Source organism: Thamnophis sirtalis, unplaced genomic scaffold, assembly GCF_051295495.1.
Source record: "Thamnophis sirtalis isolate CommonGarterSnake01/CBP01778 unplaced genomic scaffold, rThaSir2_p1.2 scaffold_1, whole genome shotgun sequence".
In the NCBI taxonomy this organism is placed as follows: Eukaryota; Metazoa; Chordata; class Lepidosauria; order Squamata; family Natricidae; genus Thamnophis; species Thamnophis sirtalis.
This window is the reverse complement of record NW_028261381.1, coordinates 44,087,608-44,104,402: the sequence shown is the minus strand read 5'-3', so window position 1 is coordinate 44,104,402 and position 16,795 is coordinate 44,087,608. Positions and strand designations below refer to the sequence as shown.

The 16,795-nt window shown below is 39.9% G+C and overlaps 1 protein-coding gene across 1 annotated transcript in view; it reads right to left on the bottom strand.

The window, feature by feature from the left end:
- Positions 1–5,147: 5,147 nt before the first annotated feature.
- The window catches only part of TMEM163 (transmembrane protein 163), a 90,537-nt gene continuing 78,889 nt past the window's right edge, over positions 5,148–16,795 (bottom strand). The window contains exons 7-8 of the mRNA XM_087711878.1: positions 7,212–7,353; positions 5,148–5,913 (exon numbers count right to left, since the gene is read on the bottom strand). Coding sequence (XP_087568004.1) covers positions 5,853–5,913; positions 7,212–7,353 — 203 coding nt within the window. The 3' untranslated portion in view covers positions 5,148–5,852. The remainder of the gene's footprint in view (positions 5,914–7,211; positions 7,354–16,795) is intronic.

The window sequence follows — 16,795 nt, the reverse complement described above, 5'->3', positions numbered from 1 at the left end:
TCTTTTAGTCCAACCCCCTGCTCAGGCAGGAAACCCATTTCAGACAAATGATTGTCCAATCTCTCATTTAAAAGCCTCCAGTATTCGACCACTCGCAACTAGGGAAAACCAGAGTGTGCTTTATAAAAGGAAAAAAGAAACGACCACCCAAACTCTGAGCAACTTTTGGCCTTCCAGTTTCAGTGTTTCAGTGTCAACTCTACTAAGTCACAATTCCTTATCAGTGTTACTTAGAGGATCATTTAAAGACAATCCATAATGGATAACTCCAAATTATTTCCTGAATGTGCATGGGTGACTGACAGTATAGTTTCTAGGTGCCATTCTTAAATCCACTCAACATTGTTGTAACTGAAAAATAGGAAAGGACTCTAGTAGTACTATTGAAAAAGTGTCATATTAGCTATAAAATAGATACCTTTTCTTTCATGTATTTAACAATCAATACTTAAGGTGTGTTTTAGAAGACCTGAAACTGAATCAATTCTTCGTAATATACCATGTTTGCATCCAATGCATGTAACTACATTTAAGCAAAATCATCTATCTGCAGGTAGGTAGGTAGGAAGGAATGCTATCTTATATTGTTGTTCTGTTCAACCTGGTAGTTGGAATCATTAGTTCTGAGCAGGCACATTTGCTAACCCTGCCTGGATTTTGAACTCAAAATTTACATTGCAATCGCGTTTCTTATTACAATCCACTGATTTTCTAAAGCAGACATTGTAAAATACTTCTTAAAAGTTATGCCTGGCTCCAAATGTAATTCACTGAATGTTGCTAATAGTTATAAACTATTTTGTCATTCTCAGTTGGAGACCATGGTTGAAATCCATGATAAGTTTCGTGGCATAGTGCTCATATACTGGTAGTCCTCGACTCATGACAATTGAGTCCAGAATTTATGTTGCTACATGAGAATTTTGTTAAGTGAGTTTTGACCCATTTTACGACTTTTTGCCACATTTGTTAAGTGAACCACTGCAGTTGCTAAATTAGTAACACGGTTGTTAAGCAAATCTGTCCTCCCCATTGACTTGGCTTGTCGGGAGGTCACAAAAGTTGGCCACATGACTCCAGAACATTGCAACCATCATAAATATGAATCAGTTGTCAAGCATCCAAATGTAAATCACATGACCATAGGGATGCTGCAATGGTTATTAAGTGTGAAAAATGGTCATAAATCACTTTTCAGTACCTTTGTAACTGAACGGTCACTAAGTGAACTGTTATAAGTTGAGGACTACCTGTACTGCGCTCTTTCTCAATAATTTAGGACTTCTAAATATTAGTATTATAAACCTTGATTTGATGATTGCTAGTATTGATTTGTTCTTTGTATTTAACCCAGAAACATTAAAAAAGCAAGTGTGATCAAATAACAAATTGCAGTTCCACTAGCAAAATAATAAGTGAACTGGGCATAAACTAATCCAGAAATGAGGAATATGCTACAGAAATTAAATACAAACATACATAAACTGAGGATATAAAGTTATTTAGTTTGTGTAGCCAGATACTAAAGAAAGCAACTTTGATAGAAAAACCAAATTCCCCAGTATTTTCAGTGAAGACAGCAACTGATTGCTTGCATCGAGGCAAATGTCTCCTTGTATCCTTTTCAAAATTAACTTTTCTCAGAGTCTTTTGTTCTTCGTTTTGTAGCTTGTTCAACTCTGACATGTAAAACACTTCTAATAATTCATAATATAAAACCATGTGCTAACAAACTTCTCCATAGCTTGTTTGCCACACAGCCCATTCTGTTTAAAAATCTGTTAAGGTTGCCACTCATTCTGGAGAACTGAAGTCATAGACCGCAGGGGAAGGGAGAATCGACTCTCAATGCTTTTTCATTTAAGAAATTTGTTAATGGGATGACATTACAATACAGTTCATTCATTCAATCTTCTGTGTACCTGAGCTCATCTCCATTAATCTATTAAAATTCAATTCCCAGACTCCTACACAGGAAAGACCTCATAATTGTTTCTTATAATATTGTAAAATTGCTTGCAAAGTCTACAATGATGACACAAACACACATCTTGCTTTAAAGTGGCTTTATCCTTTTTTCAGGTAATTTTTTTAACTTGTATGCTGCCAGACCCTCAACAACTCTGGGTGGTTCTAACAAATAAATTACAATAAAAGAAAACTCTTAAAAAATGGCAAGTGCAATGAAGTGAAAACTGGATGAAGCAATTTGGAAGGACCAAGCAATGTAAATCAGTAAACCTGTATAAATTGAAGAGGATCGTTTATTTTTGATCGATTCTTCCATGTAAACTTGTTCAAAGAAGGAATCATAAGAAATTCTAAGAATTCTAGGATTTGGGAATTATGTGTTATGTACTTACCTATCCAATATTATTTTCATTTCCATGAACTTAAATATTAAAATTGAGCGTAACTCTAATAATACTTCACAGCAGAAGTGAAGATTATTCTTCAAAGAAAAAAAACCAGTAAACATAAAACACTTCATGGGAATTTAAGAATTCAATTTTCAAAAATATACACTCCTGGATTTTTCCTATGTCTAACTTAAGCAGGTGCAAATTCCCACATCTGCTTATTCTTGCTAATCACTTGTCTGCATAAAAGCTCAATAAATCTAGCTGCAATGGGAGAAAGCATCCAAAAACAGTCTCTGCAGGCATTAAATACATAGACACCCCTCACTGTGAAGCCAGTGATGGAAATAAGGTAGATTGGCTTACTTTCACTATTCTGTTCAGCTAAGAACTGGTAAAGTTTTTAGTATGTATTTTAAGTTCAACTGAAGCCACTCCAAAAGCTAAAAAAAAACACCTCAGTATTTGGATTTATTTGCACATTATCTCCTGCTCAATTTTGTTCCAGAAAATTGTTGCCTGGAAAATACAGATTTGATCACAATATTTTTTTTAAAGTGAACAGGTAGGCTTTCATTATCACTAGGAAGCATCTTATTTTTCAATAAGTTGTGTAATTAACTTGTTTTCTCTATCTGTTCTGTTCATCACTTACAAGTTGCAAGAAGTTATTTACATTGTTAAACAATACCACTGGGACCCCCCCCCATCCTAATATTATCATGTAAGCCTCAATTTAAATTTAACGATACATTGAGTAACTTTGATTTTCTTAAAATGGCATCATGGAAATGTATCAATTGTAACAGTTCTGTTGTGACTCACCTTTCCTGCTCGCTGTGATAATTGATGAATGCTTAGTGCACATCTGAGAAAATTGAAAGACATTTTTGTAATTATATGCAAATAGGAATATATGCTGCTTGCCTATTCAGTCCAATTGTTTGCAACTTATCCATATGGATACTGCAATTGTGGATGTCAAAACAGTTTTAAAGGTTTAATGTTTGAAATTTTGTGGCTCTCATAATATTGGAGTTTCAACACCTGTTGTCCCTACAGGGGGTGCGAAGGTTCAGCTGTTAAACTAGAAAATTGACAGTTCAGGTTAGAGACCTGAAGGTAACATGTGTTTCATATGCCGCAGTATATGATCATGCTGGCCACATGAAAATTGACAGTTCAGTTAGAGACCTGAAGGTAACATGTGTTTCATATGCCGCAGTATATGATCATGCTGGCCACATGACCATGGAAATGTTGGCTTTCTCAGCTAAGAAATGGAGATGAGCACTGCACCTTAATCTTGGACATGACTGGGCAGGGAAAACCTTTACCTTTATGTTTTTATCCCTTACATCATCATGAACAATATTATTGAATCTCAGTTCATAGAAGATTTGTGAAAGTTTTAAATGGCCATGTAGTCATCCATACTAAGGCAAAGGATTAGTGATGCTGTAACCTATGCTATATATAGCGTACTATACTCCATAAACGTTTGGTGGATCATGACTTGCTTTGTCAAAATACACAAAAACGCCTTTCATGTAGTAATACATTTGTTAGCACTTAAGTTGCCAGAGGATTTAATCCAGCCACCAATCCCTCTGGAAAACTCAGTAAATTAATGAGCTGTTAGCTTAACTGCCCCTCTGCAAAAAGTTATTTCTATGACCACGTCAAGATACATACTGGTTTTGGATCATGTTCAATTCATTTATTTCAGAAGACTGCATGGAATAAAAAACATTACCACAAGGCTGGACACTTTTTGTCCAAGGTGATGAAGTGTACTGGAAAGATTAATATTCCTATGGAAACACCTTCAAACAGGTAATTGAGATTGAATTGCATCCGATTCAATGAAATGAAATGAAATAAATATTCCTTCTATCAGTTTCTATTTGCATTTCCACAAAAATACATTCACCGCAACATGGCATATAGAAGCAAGAAACCAGTAAATGACAGTAGGGGGTGTTATTAAAGATGTCAACTGCAAATTTGATGTCCCTCTGCAAATGATTATTCCACACCAATATACATACTTCCAATAAACTTTACACTTTTTGCCAGATATAAAATTACTTTGTCCTCTTTACAAATGCACCATTTTCAAACTAGTGGAGCTAATAACGCATGTGGATTAAGCAGTAAACTTCAGAACATAATTTACTTAACCATATGTTAAATTTGTGCTAAAACATTCCACCTACAAAAAAATTACAGAAATAACCTGTCTATGGGAGGTGCTTCTGTACAGGAAGACTTTCAATTTAATGTATTATATACACCACTTTTTTAAAGGTTAGTTATAGGTCCTTTATAAAACAAGAAACATTTTATATATTATACAAGATGAGAAATGGATTCTGTAACCCAAATGTTAAACAACATAAAATGAGTGAGCAAGTGAATATCTATAGAAAAGCCTAACTCTTCATAGTTAGAAAGAGTCTACATTACTGTCAGAATGGAACCATGATTTCCACAGGACACCCGTGTTTTTGCTAGACATACTGCTACATAAGTGCATACTATAAATCAACACATTAAACCTCAATCCTTTTTTGGCTTTTAACTGTACATGAATACTTTGTGCTTATTTTGACTGTGCAGCTTAATATGTGTTGATTATATATATATATATATATATATATATATATATATATATATATATATATATATATATATATATATATATATATATATATATATATATATATATATATATATATATATATATATATATATATACAGAGAGAGAGACAGAGAGACACAGAGAGAGAGAGGGAATGGGAAAAAGGAGAGAGACATATTTTAAATAATTTAATAAAAACTATGCAATTAAATCATGTCCTAAAATTTGGGATATTGAGCAGCTGAAGGGGGAATTGCACCTTTTATTGAAACTGTGGCATCTCGTAGGAAGAAAATACTTCATATTTTTAATACTGAATCAATAAAAATAGCAAGTCTGATCTGTTGGTAACCATGTGTAAAAACACCCTTGACTTGACAAGACACTAATGAGGTGCTGCCCTTCATCCATTGTGAATTTTAGGAGTAACAGAACTAAAAGATTAGTCCCTTTTTCTGGGAAAACTCAAGCTCCGTGGTATCTGTTTGTCTCTAAACAGTCAGAGTCAGACTGGGACTCTTCTTAATTTGGCCCCTTTAAATGGGCAGCTGTCAAGTGACTTGAGAGGCCTGATCATTTAAACATGTAGCAAAAAGGATTAGAAGTCTTATTCATTTTTTTTGCAGCTTGCTGGATTTGGGGGGGTGTATACCAAATGCAATTGCAGAGATCTAAGCAGTGCATGTATTTGCCTATTTGTACAGATTGGTTTCCCCTTGAATGATGATGCAAAAATAATATGAATAACAGCAAAATTCAATCTTGCAAGTAGGACTGGCCCCACTTGCCAGGATGTAGGATGTTTTCAAATCCTGTAAAATGTATTCAGTCCAATAGCTGGGTTGCCTTCATTCAAACATTTCATAATGACGTGTTTGCCGTATACGGGGTACCATATCCAAAAGCAGCCTGAAAATAAAAACAAGCCCAGATCAAGGGCAACAATTATATATTGCAAAGATCCAGCCATAAATTTCTGCATGTTTTAAAGATTTCTCCTAATCGGTACATGTGTATCCCCAAAACAGGAAACTAATGAGAGGTCTTTGGTGCTCTCTGAGCTTTGGTTATTTTTTTTCCATGCAGACATTTATTTCATTACCTAACTAGGCAACATCATCAATGATGTTACATTAGTGACATTATCCATTATCTAACTTGGCAGTATCATCTCTTTTTTTAATTATTATTTTATAACATAAAAATTCCATTTTCAGTTAAACAGTACGTTGTCTGGGTACAAATAATTTTAGGAAATAATAATCAAGGTGTTTACAACAATGTTCATTGCATTGGTATTAATTCTGTAATAATATTTACTCATCGATTTTAACAAATGTTATAACATTAGTCCTTTTCTTATATTTCCATGTTTCTAACTTCTGTTTTTATTAGCTAACCATTGATAGAATAAGTCCCATGTCAAAAAGTATTCAGTTTCTTCCTTTTCCTTAATTTTAAGTGTTAATCCATTTCTGCACATTCTAATATTTTTTAATTACATTTTCCTCTGTAGGGATCTCTTCATTTTTTCATTGTTGTGCAAATACGATTGTAGCTGCAGTTAGCACATATAAAATAAAATATGTAGTCTTTATCATACTTTTAGGATAAAATGCCCAACAAAATTATTTCTGGTTTTAGATCTATATGTTGCTTTATCATTTTTTCAAACCATGTGTGTATTTTCATCAAATGTTTTTTTTGCCTTTGGCCATGTCCACTACATATGATATTACAAACCAGGTGTCTGATTGCACTTCCAACACTTCACGGACATGTCTTTAAAGATCTTTGCCAACCTTGTTGGTGAAAAATGACATCTATAAAACATTTTATATAAATTTCCATGCAGTTTGCATCATATGATTCCTATTCCACAATTTCTGCTATTTATCCAGTTCGGCAACATCTCTGATAATGTTACTTTGCTGGGTAATGAATCGTCTGCAAAGAAAATCACCAAACTTCAGAGAGGCTCCCACAGTTCAACCTTGAGATACAAATATTCTGTTCTATTGGTAATAGAACAATACATTTCAATCACTATAGCTTTATAGTAAGAATATAATAAGTCACAGTAATTAAAAATATATATGCAGCATTGAATAAATGGCACATGGGAGAGACGCCTTCTTACCACAATCATGGAGCAACATTCAAACGCAAATGTAAAATGATTTATTTAAAAAAAAGGTTTCACTCACTTGGCACCATAGGCAAATATTATAAGTCCAATCAGAACTCCTATACTTCCATCCAGGTACCAAACAGAAGCATTGTGCTTAAAAACCTCTGCACTCAGGAGGATGGAAAAGCCCATAATTCCTCCTACCAGAGAGTTGAAACCTACAATGAAATAAATTAAGATTAGGCCCTCCTAGCAAGAACAGGGAATTCAAGAAATAGCCAATGTCAATGGATGCAAGATTTGTACACTGTTTTGCCTGATTTCAGATCCCCGGTACCGGCTAGCAGAATTACAACTCCCCAAAGCTTTAAAATATAGCCTGTGACTTACCAAAGACCACTTCAGAGGATTTTTACAGCTCAGAAATCTAATCCACCATATCATAAATCTTTGTTGTCCCAATTCATACAATGAGTTTCCTATTAACCCTTTGACTGTCCTCATCCTTCGCAACTGCTGCCTTAATACGGCCATCTGTGCAAGTCTATGGAATTGGAAGTCTTGTTTTTTAAATAGCCAGTTGCACACCAAAATAAGACAAAATCATTTATTTCATCAGTGCTGCTGCACTAGAGTTAAGTTCTGGGTCTTTAAGGCAGGGCAGTATCAAATTCTGTGGATTGCTTTTGAATTAATACCTACCATCTGCTTTCTAGAAGCTGGAGCCCTAACTTCACTAACTGCAGTAGATCCAATCCTGCAGGGACATCATGACAGCTATGCAAATATGGCAGAGGAGGAAAATGAAGCTTGCTGCCAAGGAAAGTCTATTCAGTTTTGTAAAACAAACAAACAGCACATTCATGCTGGCGGTAGATGGGGGTTAGAAAACACACAGCCCCAATAGCAGAAACATGGTGCGGCAAAAAGGAAAGGCTAGCAGGGTTTTATATTTCATCAGTGTTTATAAAATAATTGCTTGAACTCATTATTGACAGAAAGGCTACTGACAACCCAAAGTTTGCTCTTTTGTGATTTTTTTTTAATCAATTCTCTTTCTTCCATCTTCCGATGTTCTAGTTTACTTTATTGCACTTGGGCCATATCAAAGTGCAGAGTTCCAGACATAAATTATTACTAAAATCTGATAAAAACCATTCAAAATCTTCCAATAAACCTCCATCCCATTCCTAACAAGATGCTCCTAATTCACCCCACCACACAATCAAATATAGAATAGAATATAGAATAGAATATAGAATAGAATATAGAATAGAATAGAATATAGAATAGAATATAGAATAGAATATAGAATAGAATATAGAATAGAATATAGAATAGAATATAGAATAGAATATAGAATAGAATATAGAATAGAATATAGAATAGAATATAGAATAGAATATAGAATAGAATATAGAATAGAATATAGAATAGAATATAGAATAGAATATAGAATAGAATATAGAATAGAATATAGAATAGAATAAATGGTTGGAAGGGACCTCGAGGCCTTCTAGTCCAACCCCCTGCCTATGCAGGAAACCCTGCACCACTTCAGACAAATGGTTGTCTATTCTCTTCTTTAAAATTTCCACCGTTAGAGCATTTACAACTTCTGGAGGCAAGTTGTTCCACTGATTAATTGTTCTGTCAGGAAATTTCTCCTTAGTTCTCTGTTTCTATACCCATTGTTTCTTTGTCCTACTGTCAGGTGCTTTGGAGAATAGCTTGACTCCCGCTTTTTTGTGGCAACCCCTGAGATATTGGGACACTGCTATCATGTTATCCCTAGTCCTTCTTTTCATCAAACTAGACCTACCTAATTCCAGCAACCATTCTTTATATGTTTTAGCTTCCAATCCCCTAATCCTCTTTTTTGTTCTTCTCTGCACTCTTTCTAGAATCTCAACATCTTTTTTACATCATGGCAACCAAAACTGAATACAGTATTCCAAGTGTGGTCTTACCGAGGCATGATAAAGTGGTATTAACACTTCATGTGATCTTGATTCTATCCCTCTGCAGCCTAGAACTGTTAAATTAGTCAGTTCTCACACACAGCAATTCAAATTCAAACAACACATACAAGTTTTAACCAGCAGGATAGAGAGCCATATATGGCCGAACAGGTAACAAATGGGCACATTGAATATACAATGATTCCGGGGGGGGGGGGTGTAAAGGAGAGAGAAAGAGAGAAGGAGAAGGGGGAGGGTTTTAATTTGTGCTTTTGGATTCTCAAGAGACACCAGAGGGATTCTCCAATGGTGATAATTGCACCCAAGAGCTCCATCAGAGTTCATGAGGAATTCAATACTCCACCAAATTCCCCCATTGGGGAAATGGTAGGCAGTGACTAATAACAACAGAGCTCTCAAAAAATAAAACTGAAAATAATGGTGATATTTCAGCCGTTCTTCAACTTCTGGCCATAAGATGTCAGCCTGATCACATCTCTGCCCCACATCCATAAACCCAGATTAGCCACAATCTGATATTTATTATTTATTAAATTTAAACACCACCAACCTCACTGCCTAAGTGACTCTGTTATATGCATGATTAATTCCTTTGACACTCTCAGGTATCACCTCTCCCCACTATGACTGACTCACTCTCTCTCCCTCCCTCTCTCTCTCTCTCTCTCTCTCTCTCTCTCTCTCTCTCTCTCTCTCTCTCTCGGCCCTCATTCTTGCCCTTTGGTTTAAGGCAAGTGATTACAATAAAAATCCTCTAAAATTACCAACATTCCATCTGTTGGCCCCACCTTCAGTATTTACATATTCAGAGATGTTCTTCTCCAGTACAAATCTGAATAGGCTATATCTCATCAGTATCTCCCCATATGTTAACTAGGCTTACTGAATAGCTTAATTGACATGTTTAATGGTCTTTGTGGATTTCACGGACATTTTAAATGCATTTCTCCAGAAGCAACTGAAAATGATAATTCTATAAAGACAGAATTAAAACCTTATTGAAACTAGTAGTATATCCCAGATAGACTGAGTAGCTTATTCATGGGGACTTATTTGCTACGATAATCATTCTCAGACCGCCCCAACATCATCTTGAAATTATACATGTGCCATCTCAAACTTATATATGTGCCATCTATTTACAAACAACACAAAACTTCACAGCAATCAAAGTGAAAGCAACTTTTTCAACATATCTACCAGTATGTAATCACCAGGAGCTGAGCTTAACTCAAAAGAGACTTTAAATTAAAATTAAGAATTTTGTACACAGAGATTACCCTATTTTTAATGTCTTGTGAGTGAGATCTTCATTTTCCAGATTCTATTCTATTCAATCTAATGATGCAAAATTAGAGAAATCTGGGTTTAGCTATATTTAACTAAAATAGGTTAAACACATAGACAGCAGACTAATTACACAGTTCCCTCCTTAATTTTGTTAATGGGGAAAAATAGCAGCAGTGCAATTATCACAAGCATATAATTAAAGGAAGAAAAGGAACATTCTCGGCTATTTGCAAAAACCAGAAGTCTGTTTGCTCTAAGCTCAGAAAATAGGGAGATGCTACAGTATTAATAAAGAGTCTAACAGGAATGTCAAGAGGGTTTATTTCTATTTACTAAATTAGATTTTTCCATGTAGAACTGTACTTAAAAACAACAGAATATGTGTCCCACTTCTATTCTTTTATATGTTATAAGGCAACTCTTATTAACCAGATCCATAGTTTTTGCCAATAGTCAAATTAAATAGAAATTCACGTCAGAAAAGGATTTTCTAATATTATATTATATATTTTGTAGTAATGCCTATGGCTCTACGGCACTTGGGAGAATCTGTTTAAATCAGATAAATGAATGTTTGCAGCTGCTCATGTCCAACATGGCATCCATTTCAGAAACAGACTTTTCAGGCCGTACCTACACAACCAGACTCTAAATTTCAACTCTGTCTCCAACCACCATCTCCCACTCCTAAATTTTGTTAATTGAGGGATAATCAAATACTGCTGAAAGCTCCAGCAGGGTTGATAGTAATAAATCCATATCTATTGCAAGAACTTTATGGGCTGAATCACTCTTTCAGTCTGATTCTTTCTCCATATCTGTCTATGATTATTTGTATTTATTTCACATTTCTGTACCACCCCTCAAAGAGGAACTCTCTTTGAAACTACCCCAGGGAGCCCTTTGTACATGAAATCTGTTCTGACCCAGCTTCCCAAACATGACAAACTTTCTGACGTGAACTCCAAAGATTCCTATATTAGGAATGGCAGCAGCCCAGGCAAAATGTTTCTCTCACAGGCAAACAAGTTGGGCCAGAAGATGAATAGTTGTTTGCCACATCTATTCATGTCCGCCATCTGCTTTTTATCTCCAGAACTAGGGTGGGCCTTGCTAGCAGCAAGTTGCTCTTCCTTCCCCAGGATCAGCCCACGACTTTCCACTGCATTCTGCTGCATGTCAGGCATTGGACCCAGCTGTTTCTCCCCTTTTCATCAACCACCTCCAGGCTTGGGGCTGTTGACTCTCCATCTGAGGGATGACGGATGGTCCAGCCCCCCTCCTCTCTCTCTGTTTCTCCCTCTCCCTCCCTCCCTCTCCCGTCCTCTCCCTCCCCCCCCTCTCTCACGTAACTTTTCGTGACATTTCCCCCCTCCAAAGATCTGGCCTGGGCGTGGACTGAGCGTGACCCATCTGGCCCGCAGCCACCAGCTCTAGAACAGTCTTAAAGTAAGACTGGCTCCTTCACTGGTCAGTTTTTAACATGCTATAAAGACACAGTTGGATTTTTTACTCTATAATGTGGCATCACCCTCTAAATTCTAATGCTAATTCTCAATATTTTGTTTTCTGATCAGCCTCAATTTATTTTTCATTATACTTTGCCCCAGCTGAGTGGGAGAGCGGGAATAAGATTTATACATTTAATTAAGCAAGAAGACATGCTCTTCTTGTATAATATGCTAGACACCATCAGGGAGCCAGAATAATAGAAAAAGTATCAATTGAATAGATCTTACTTCCCTAAAGACATCAGAAAAGACTTGAATTCACATCTCCAGAAACCTGCCACAAATTCATTAGCAGCAAAAGCTTCACAGATTTGACAGGGTTAGGCCAAATTTACTGTGGAACACCAGAAGTAGCGTTGGCTTACCTGAACAGTCTTCTCTGTGCGCTGCGGGAGAGTCCAAGCATGGGTTAATTCTGTCTGACTGCCCTGGACTGAATTGAAGATCTTTAGCCATCCCTCCTGCACTGGCACCTCAGATTTTTGATGAAGGCGTGGACCAGTAGTCTGTTCAAAAAGTGGTTCCAGAAAGTCTGTTACAAGATCAAGTCAATGGTTAGTCTTAAAGCCACAAAACAACACCATAAATTGTCAGCTGGCCCGCTGAGAGTCTAAGGAAACATGTGGACTAAGGAAAGCCAATGGCAATAACGCTGGGAGAGACCTCAGGGTGGGGTTGGATTCTCCCGCAACACACAGAGAAGACCGCTCAGGTAAGTCAATCCTACTTCTCCTGTGCGCTGCTTGGAGAGTCCAAGCATGGGACATACCCAAGCTAAATGTCACTAGGGCCGTGAGCACTTGCGTTAATGGTCTCTCCAGCCAAATGAATGCCCTGAAGAACTCGTCTCCCAAATGCTGCATCTGCCGACGTGAACCTATCTAACTTATAGTTCTGAACAAATTGGGATGGCAATGCCCACGTTGCCGCCCTGCAGATTTCATCAATGGGCGTTTGAGTCACCCAGGCTGCTGTAGATGCTGCGCTCCTTGTAGAATGGGCTGTGATGTGACGTGGCAAATGTGTAGATTGGAGCTGGTAGGCAAGGACGATGCAGACATGTAACCATCGGCTGATGGTAGCAGAGGTGACCTTGCGCCCCATAGAGGCAGGTTGAAATGATACGAAGAGTGATTCAGACCGTTGGAGCGACGTCGTGCACTTGATGTACTTGCGGATTGTCCTGTGCACATCTAGTTTGTGCTATCTGCGCTCCCTAGGGTGTCTCAGATGCGGGCAAAAGTCTGGAAGGATGACTTCTTGGCTCTGATGAAACCAGGTGTTGACCTTAGGTATAAATGAGGGATGCAGGTGGAGCACGACCCTGTCGGGATGTATGATACATAGGTCCTCCCTGACAGACAGGGCCGCCAGTTCCAAGATCCTTCGCGCTGAGGTAAACCATTTTGAAAGTCAGGTGTTTCAGGTCACAGGATTGAAGGGGCTCAAATGGAGGGCCGATTAGTGCCCTCAAGACCATGTTCAACTCCTAAGAGGGATAACAATGGACAACAGGTTGTAAATTGGTGGCCTCTTTGAGGAAACTGCGAACCCTGGGGTGACAAGCAAGGGAGAAGTGGTTGTTGTAGACCATTACCATAGACAGCACTGCCACCTGACATCGGAGCATGTTCGCTGCTGGTCCTTGGTCCAACCCCTCCTGTAAAAAGTCCAAAATCTGTGGGATGGTGGCAGAAGTGGGATCAATGGTCTTTTTAGTGCACCCCCTGGCGAAAGCAGCCCAGGTGGCATTGTAGATCTTGGTAGTCGATGGTCGCCGAGGGGTTTGAATAGTTTGAATGACCTTAGTGGAAAGTCTGTCTCTTTCTAGGAGGTCCCTCTCAAGTACCAGATGGCTAACTGCAACTACTGAGGCTCCAGGTGTGGTTGAGAGAGACCTCCTCCAGATGAATCCTTCATGGTTTGGCAATGGAGAGACTCACCAGGTTGGCGAACCAAGTCCGTTGGGCCAGAATGGTGCCACTAGGATCACCTCCGCCTATTCCTCCAGTTGGGAAGGAGTGGGAGAGGCGGGAATGCATAATGGCAAGGCAAGGCCTTGACTGGAGACCGGAACCTGGAGAAGAAGCAAGGGAGATGGGAGTTCTCTGGAGTGGCAAAAAGATCAACGGACGGGTGACTGAACCTCTGCATGATCTTGTGGAAGAGGTCCGGATGTAGGCACCACTCTGAATGGTCAATCATAGCCCTGCTCAGCCAATCCGCCTGGACATTGCTCACTCCAGAAATGTGTTCTGCTTGAAGGGATGACAGATGTTTCTCCACCCACTTCCCCAGACATTTTGCCTCTGCCATCAATGACTTGGAGTAGGTGCCCCCTTAGCGGTTTACATGTGCCTTGGTGACCACATTGTCCGTGAGCAACATTACATGGTGACCTTGGATTGTCACCTGGAAATGTAGAAGAGCTAGCCTCGCTGCTTTTAGCTCCAGCCAGTTTATGCTGTGCTTGAGATCGCTGACGAACCACTTGTCTTGTGCGATCTGATTGCTGAGGTGGGCTCCCCATCCAAATAGGCTGGCGTCTGTTGTGATGGTGAGGCAATCCAGTTCGCGGAAGACACTGCCTTTGGTCAGTGCTGGAAAAAGCCACTACTGGAAGGACTGCTGGACATTGAGTGGACCTGGAATCGGAGTGGGGGAGTTGCTTTTCTTGGCCGTTTGGTGGCGCAGAAGACACCACTCAGTTGTCTCGAATGCAACCTCACCCATAGCACTATTGACAGGCAAGAAATCATTTTGCCGAGGAGCGTCGATAACTGAACAATGGGCGCTGACCATGAAGTCCACAGCTGGAGTACCAGTTTCCTGATGCTGGAGATTCACTCCTGGGACAAGGCGAGCTGGCAACTGACAGAGGCTATTATTGCGCCGAGATGCTGCAACCTGGTGGTGGGAGTGAGGTAGCTCTTGTCCAGATTGACGGAGAAGCCGTGATCTTGCAGAACCCTCATCGTCAACCGGAGGTCCCTGACTGCTTGCTGGGAGGACAACGATTGAATGAGAATGTCGTCTAGGTACGCTTGAAGTCGAATTGGGCATGACATCAGGGATGCAACTACCACTGCCAGAATCTTTGTAAATGTCATGGGGCCAATGACAGGCCAAATGGCAGTGCCCTGTACTAATAGTGCTTGCCTGCGTAAAAAAACCTCAGGAACTTGCAATGGGCCTTTCGGATTGGGATGTGGAGGTACGCTTCCCGGAGATCTATTGAAGTTAACAGATCTCCCGGCCTGATGCAGCCCAGAATTGACTGGAGGGACTGCATCTTGAAGCGTTTGTACACCAGATGGTAATTTAACTTCTTTAGATTCTAATATCCCCCTCCATCCTCCTGAGTTCTTTGAGACCAGGAACAGGATGGAGTAGAAACCTGACCCTTCGTTTCCCACTGGCACTAATTCTATGGCCTGTATCTCCTGAGCCAAGGTGGCGCAGTGGTTAAATGCAGCACTGCAGGCTACTGCTAGATCAGCAGGTCAGCGGTTCAAATCTCACCGGCTCAGGGTTGACTCAGCCTTCCATCCTTCCGAGGTGGGTAAAATGAGGACCCAGATTGTTGGGGGCAATATGCTGACTCTCTGTAAACCGCTTAGAGAGGCCTGAAAGGCCTATGAAGCGGTATATAAGTCTACTGCTATTGCTATTGCTATATTGCTCCTGAAGGTGCCGAATCTCCTGCTCCATTAGCGACCATTTGGCAGGGGAGGAGGGAGTGGGACAGTGGGAGGGGAGATGAACTCCAGGGTCAGAACCAGTTGGATGGTTTGGAGAACCCACTGGTCTGACATGGTCTGCTCCCATCTCGCCTAGAATAGCTGCAGGCGACCTCCGATGGGAGCTGTCTTCTGGCGTCACTTATAGCAACGGAACAGCCTAGAGCCGGAACCCCCACGGTATGGGTGCTTGGAGAAGGATTGGTGGTGGCCCCTATCATGAAATGACTGTCGGTCCTGGGACCAATCGGGACCCTGCGCATATGGATGGTTGAACTATCCGGAACTGGTAGAGGCCTCAAAGGAATGAAAGGACTGTTTCCTAAAGTATTCGGAGCCTTTGCACTCCGCCATTTTGGAAACAGAGGGCATAACCTTCTTTTTATCTTTGTACTCAACAAGAACCGGGTCCAAGGCCCCTTAAAGGGAGCTGAGGCCAATTTCCATTTGGACCTCATATCGGCGTTCCAGTGACACAACCATAATAGTCTGCATGTGGTTACATTGGAAACTAAGGCACTTGATGCAAATTTAACAGAGTTAAGGGTGGCATTGCTGTGTATTCAGCTGCCGTCATAAGCTTGTTAAGTTCCTGTCTCATCTTAGTGTCACTTGCAGGGAGCTTGGCGGCAAGGCGGTGGAGCCACAGAAGACATAAAGGAAGCCAAGGTGGCCGTCTTAATGGCCCAAGCCGCTGCCTGATGTGTCCTATGACATGCTTTTTCTGGCCTCTTGTCCTCCGCATTCAAACCTTCTAAAAGGTCGGGTGGCAGGAAGGAAAAGGAAGTAAGAGCCTGCACCGGTGGATCCACCTGAGGTAGTTTTAGAAGATCCTCCAAGGAAGCATCCACCATATAAAGTTTCCTGTTGCTACTGCTAGGCATGGCCAGGGGGCCAGGCTGGGCCCATTGGCACTGTACAACATTCAGAAACAATTTGGGGACTGGAACTATTTCCTGAGCAACCACGGGCTCATCAAAGAGACCCTCCCCGTGCTCGACTGTTTCAGAGGTGGCTTGCTCAGGTACAGAAACTCCTAAGCGGGTAGCCATCTTGCCCTTCTTAATGATAGTCTTGAAGAAAATTTGGTTCAATAAACCAGTAAAGGCAGGTTTGTCTGGGTCCGCACCCTCATCT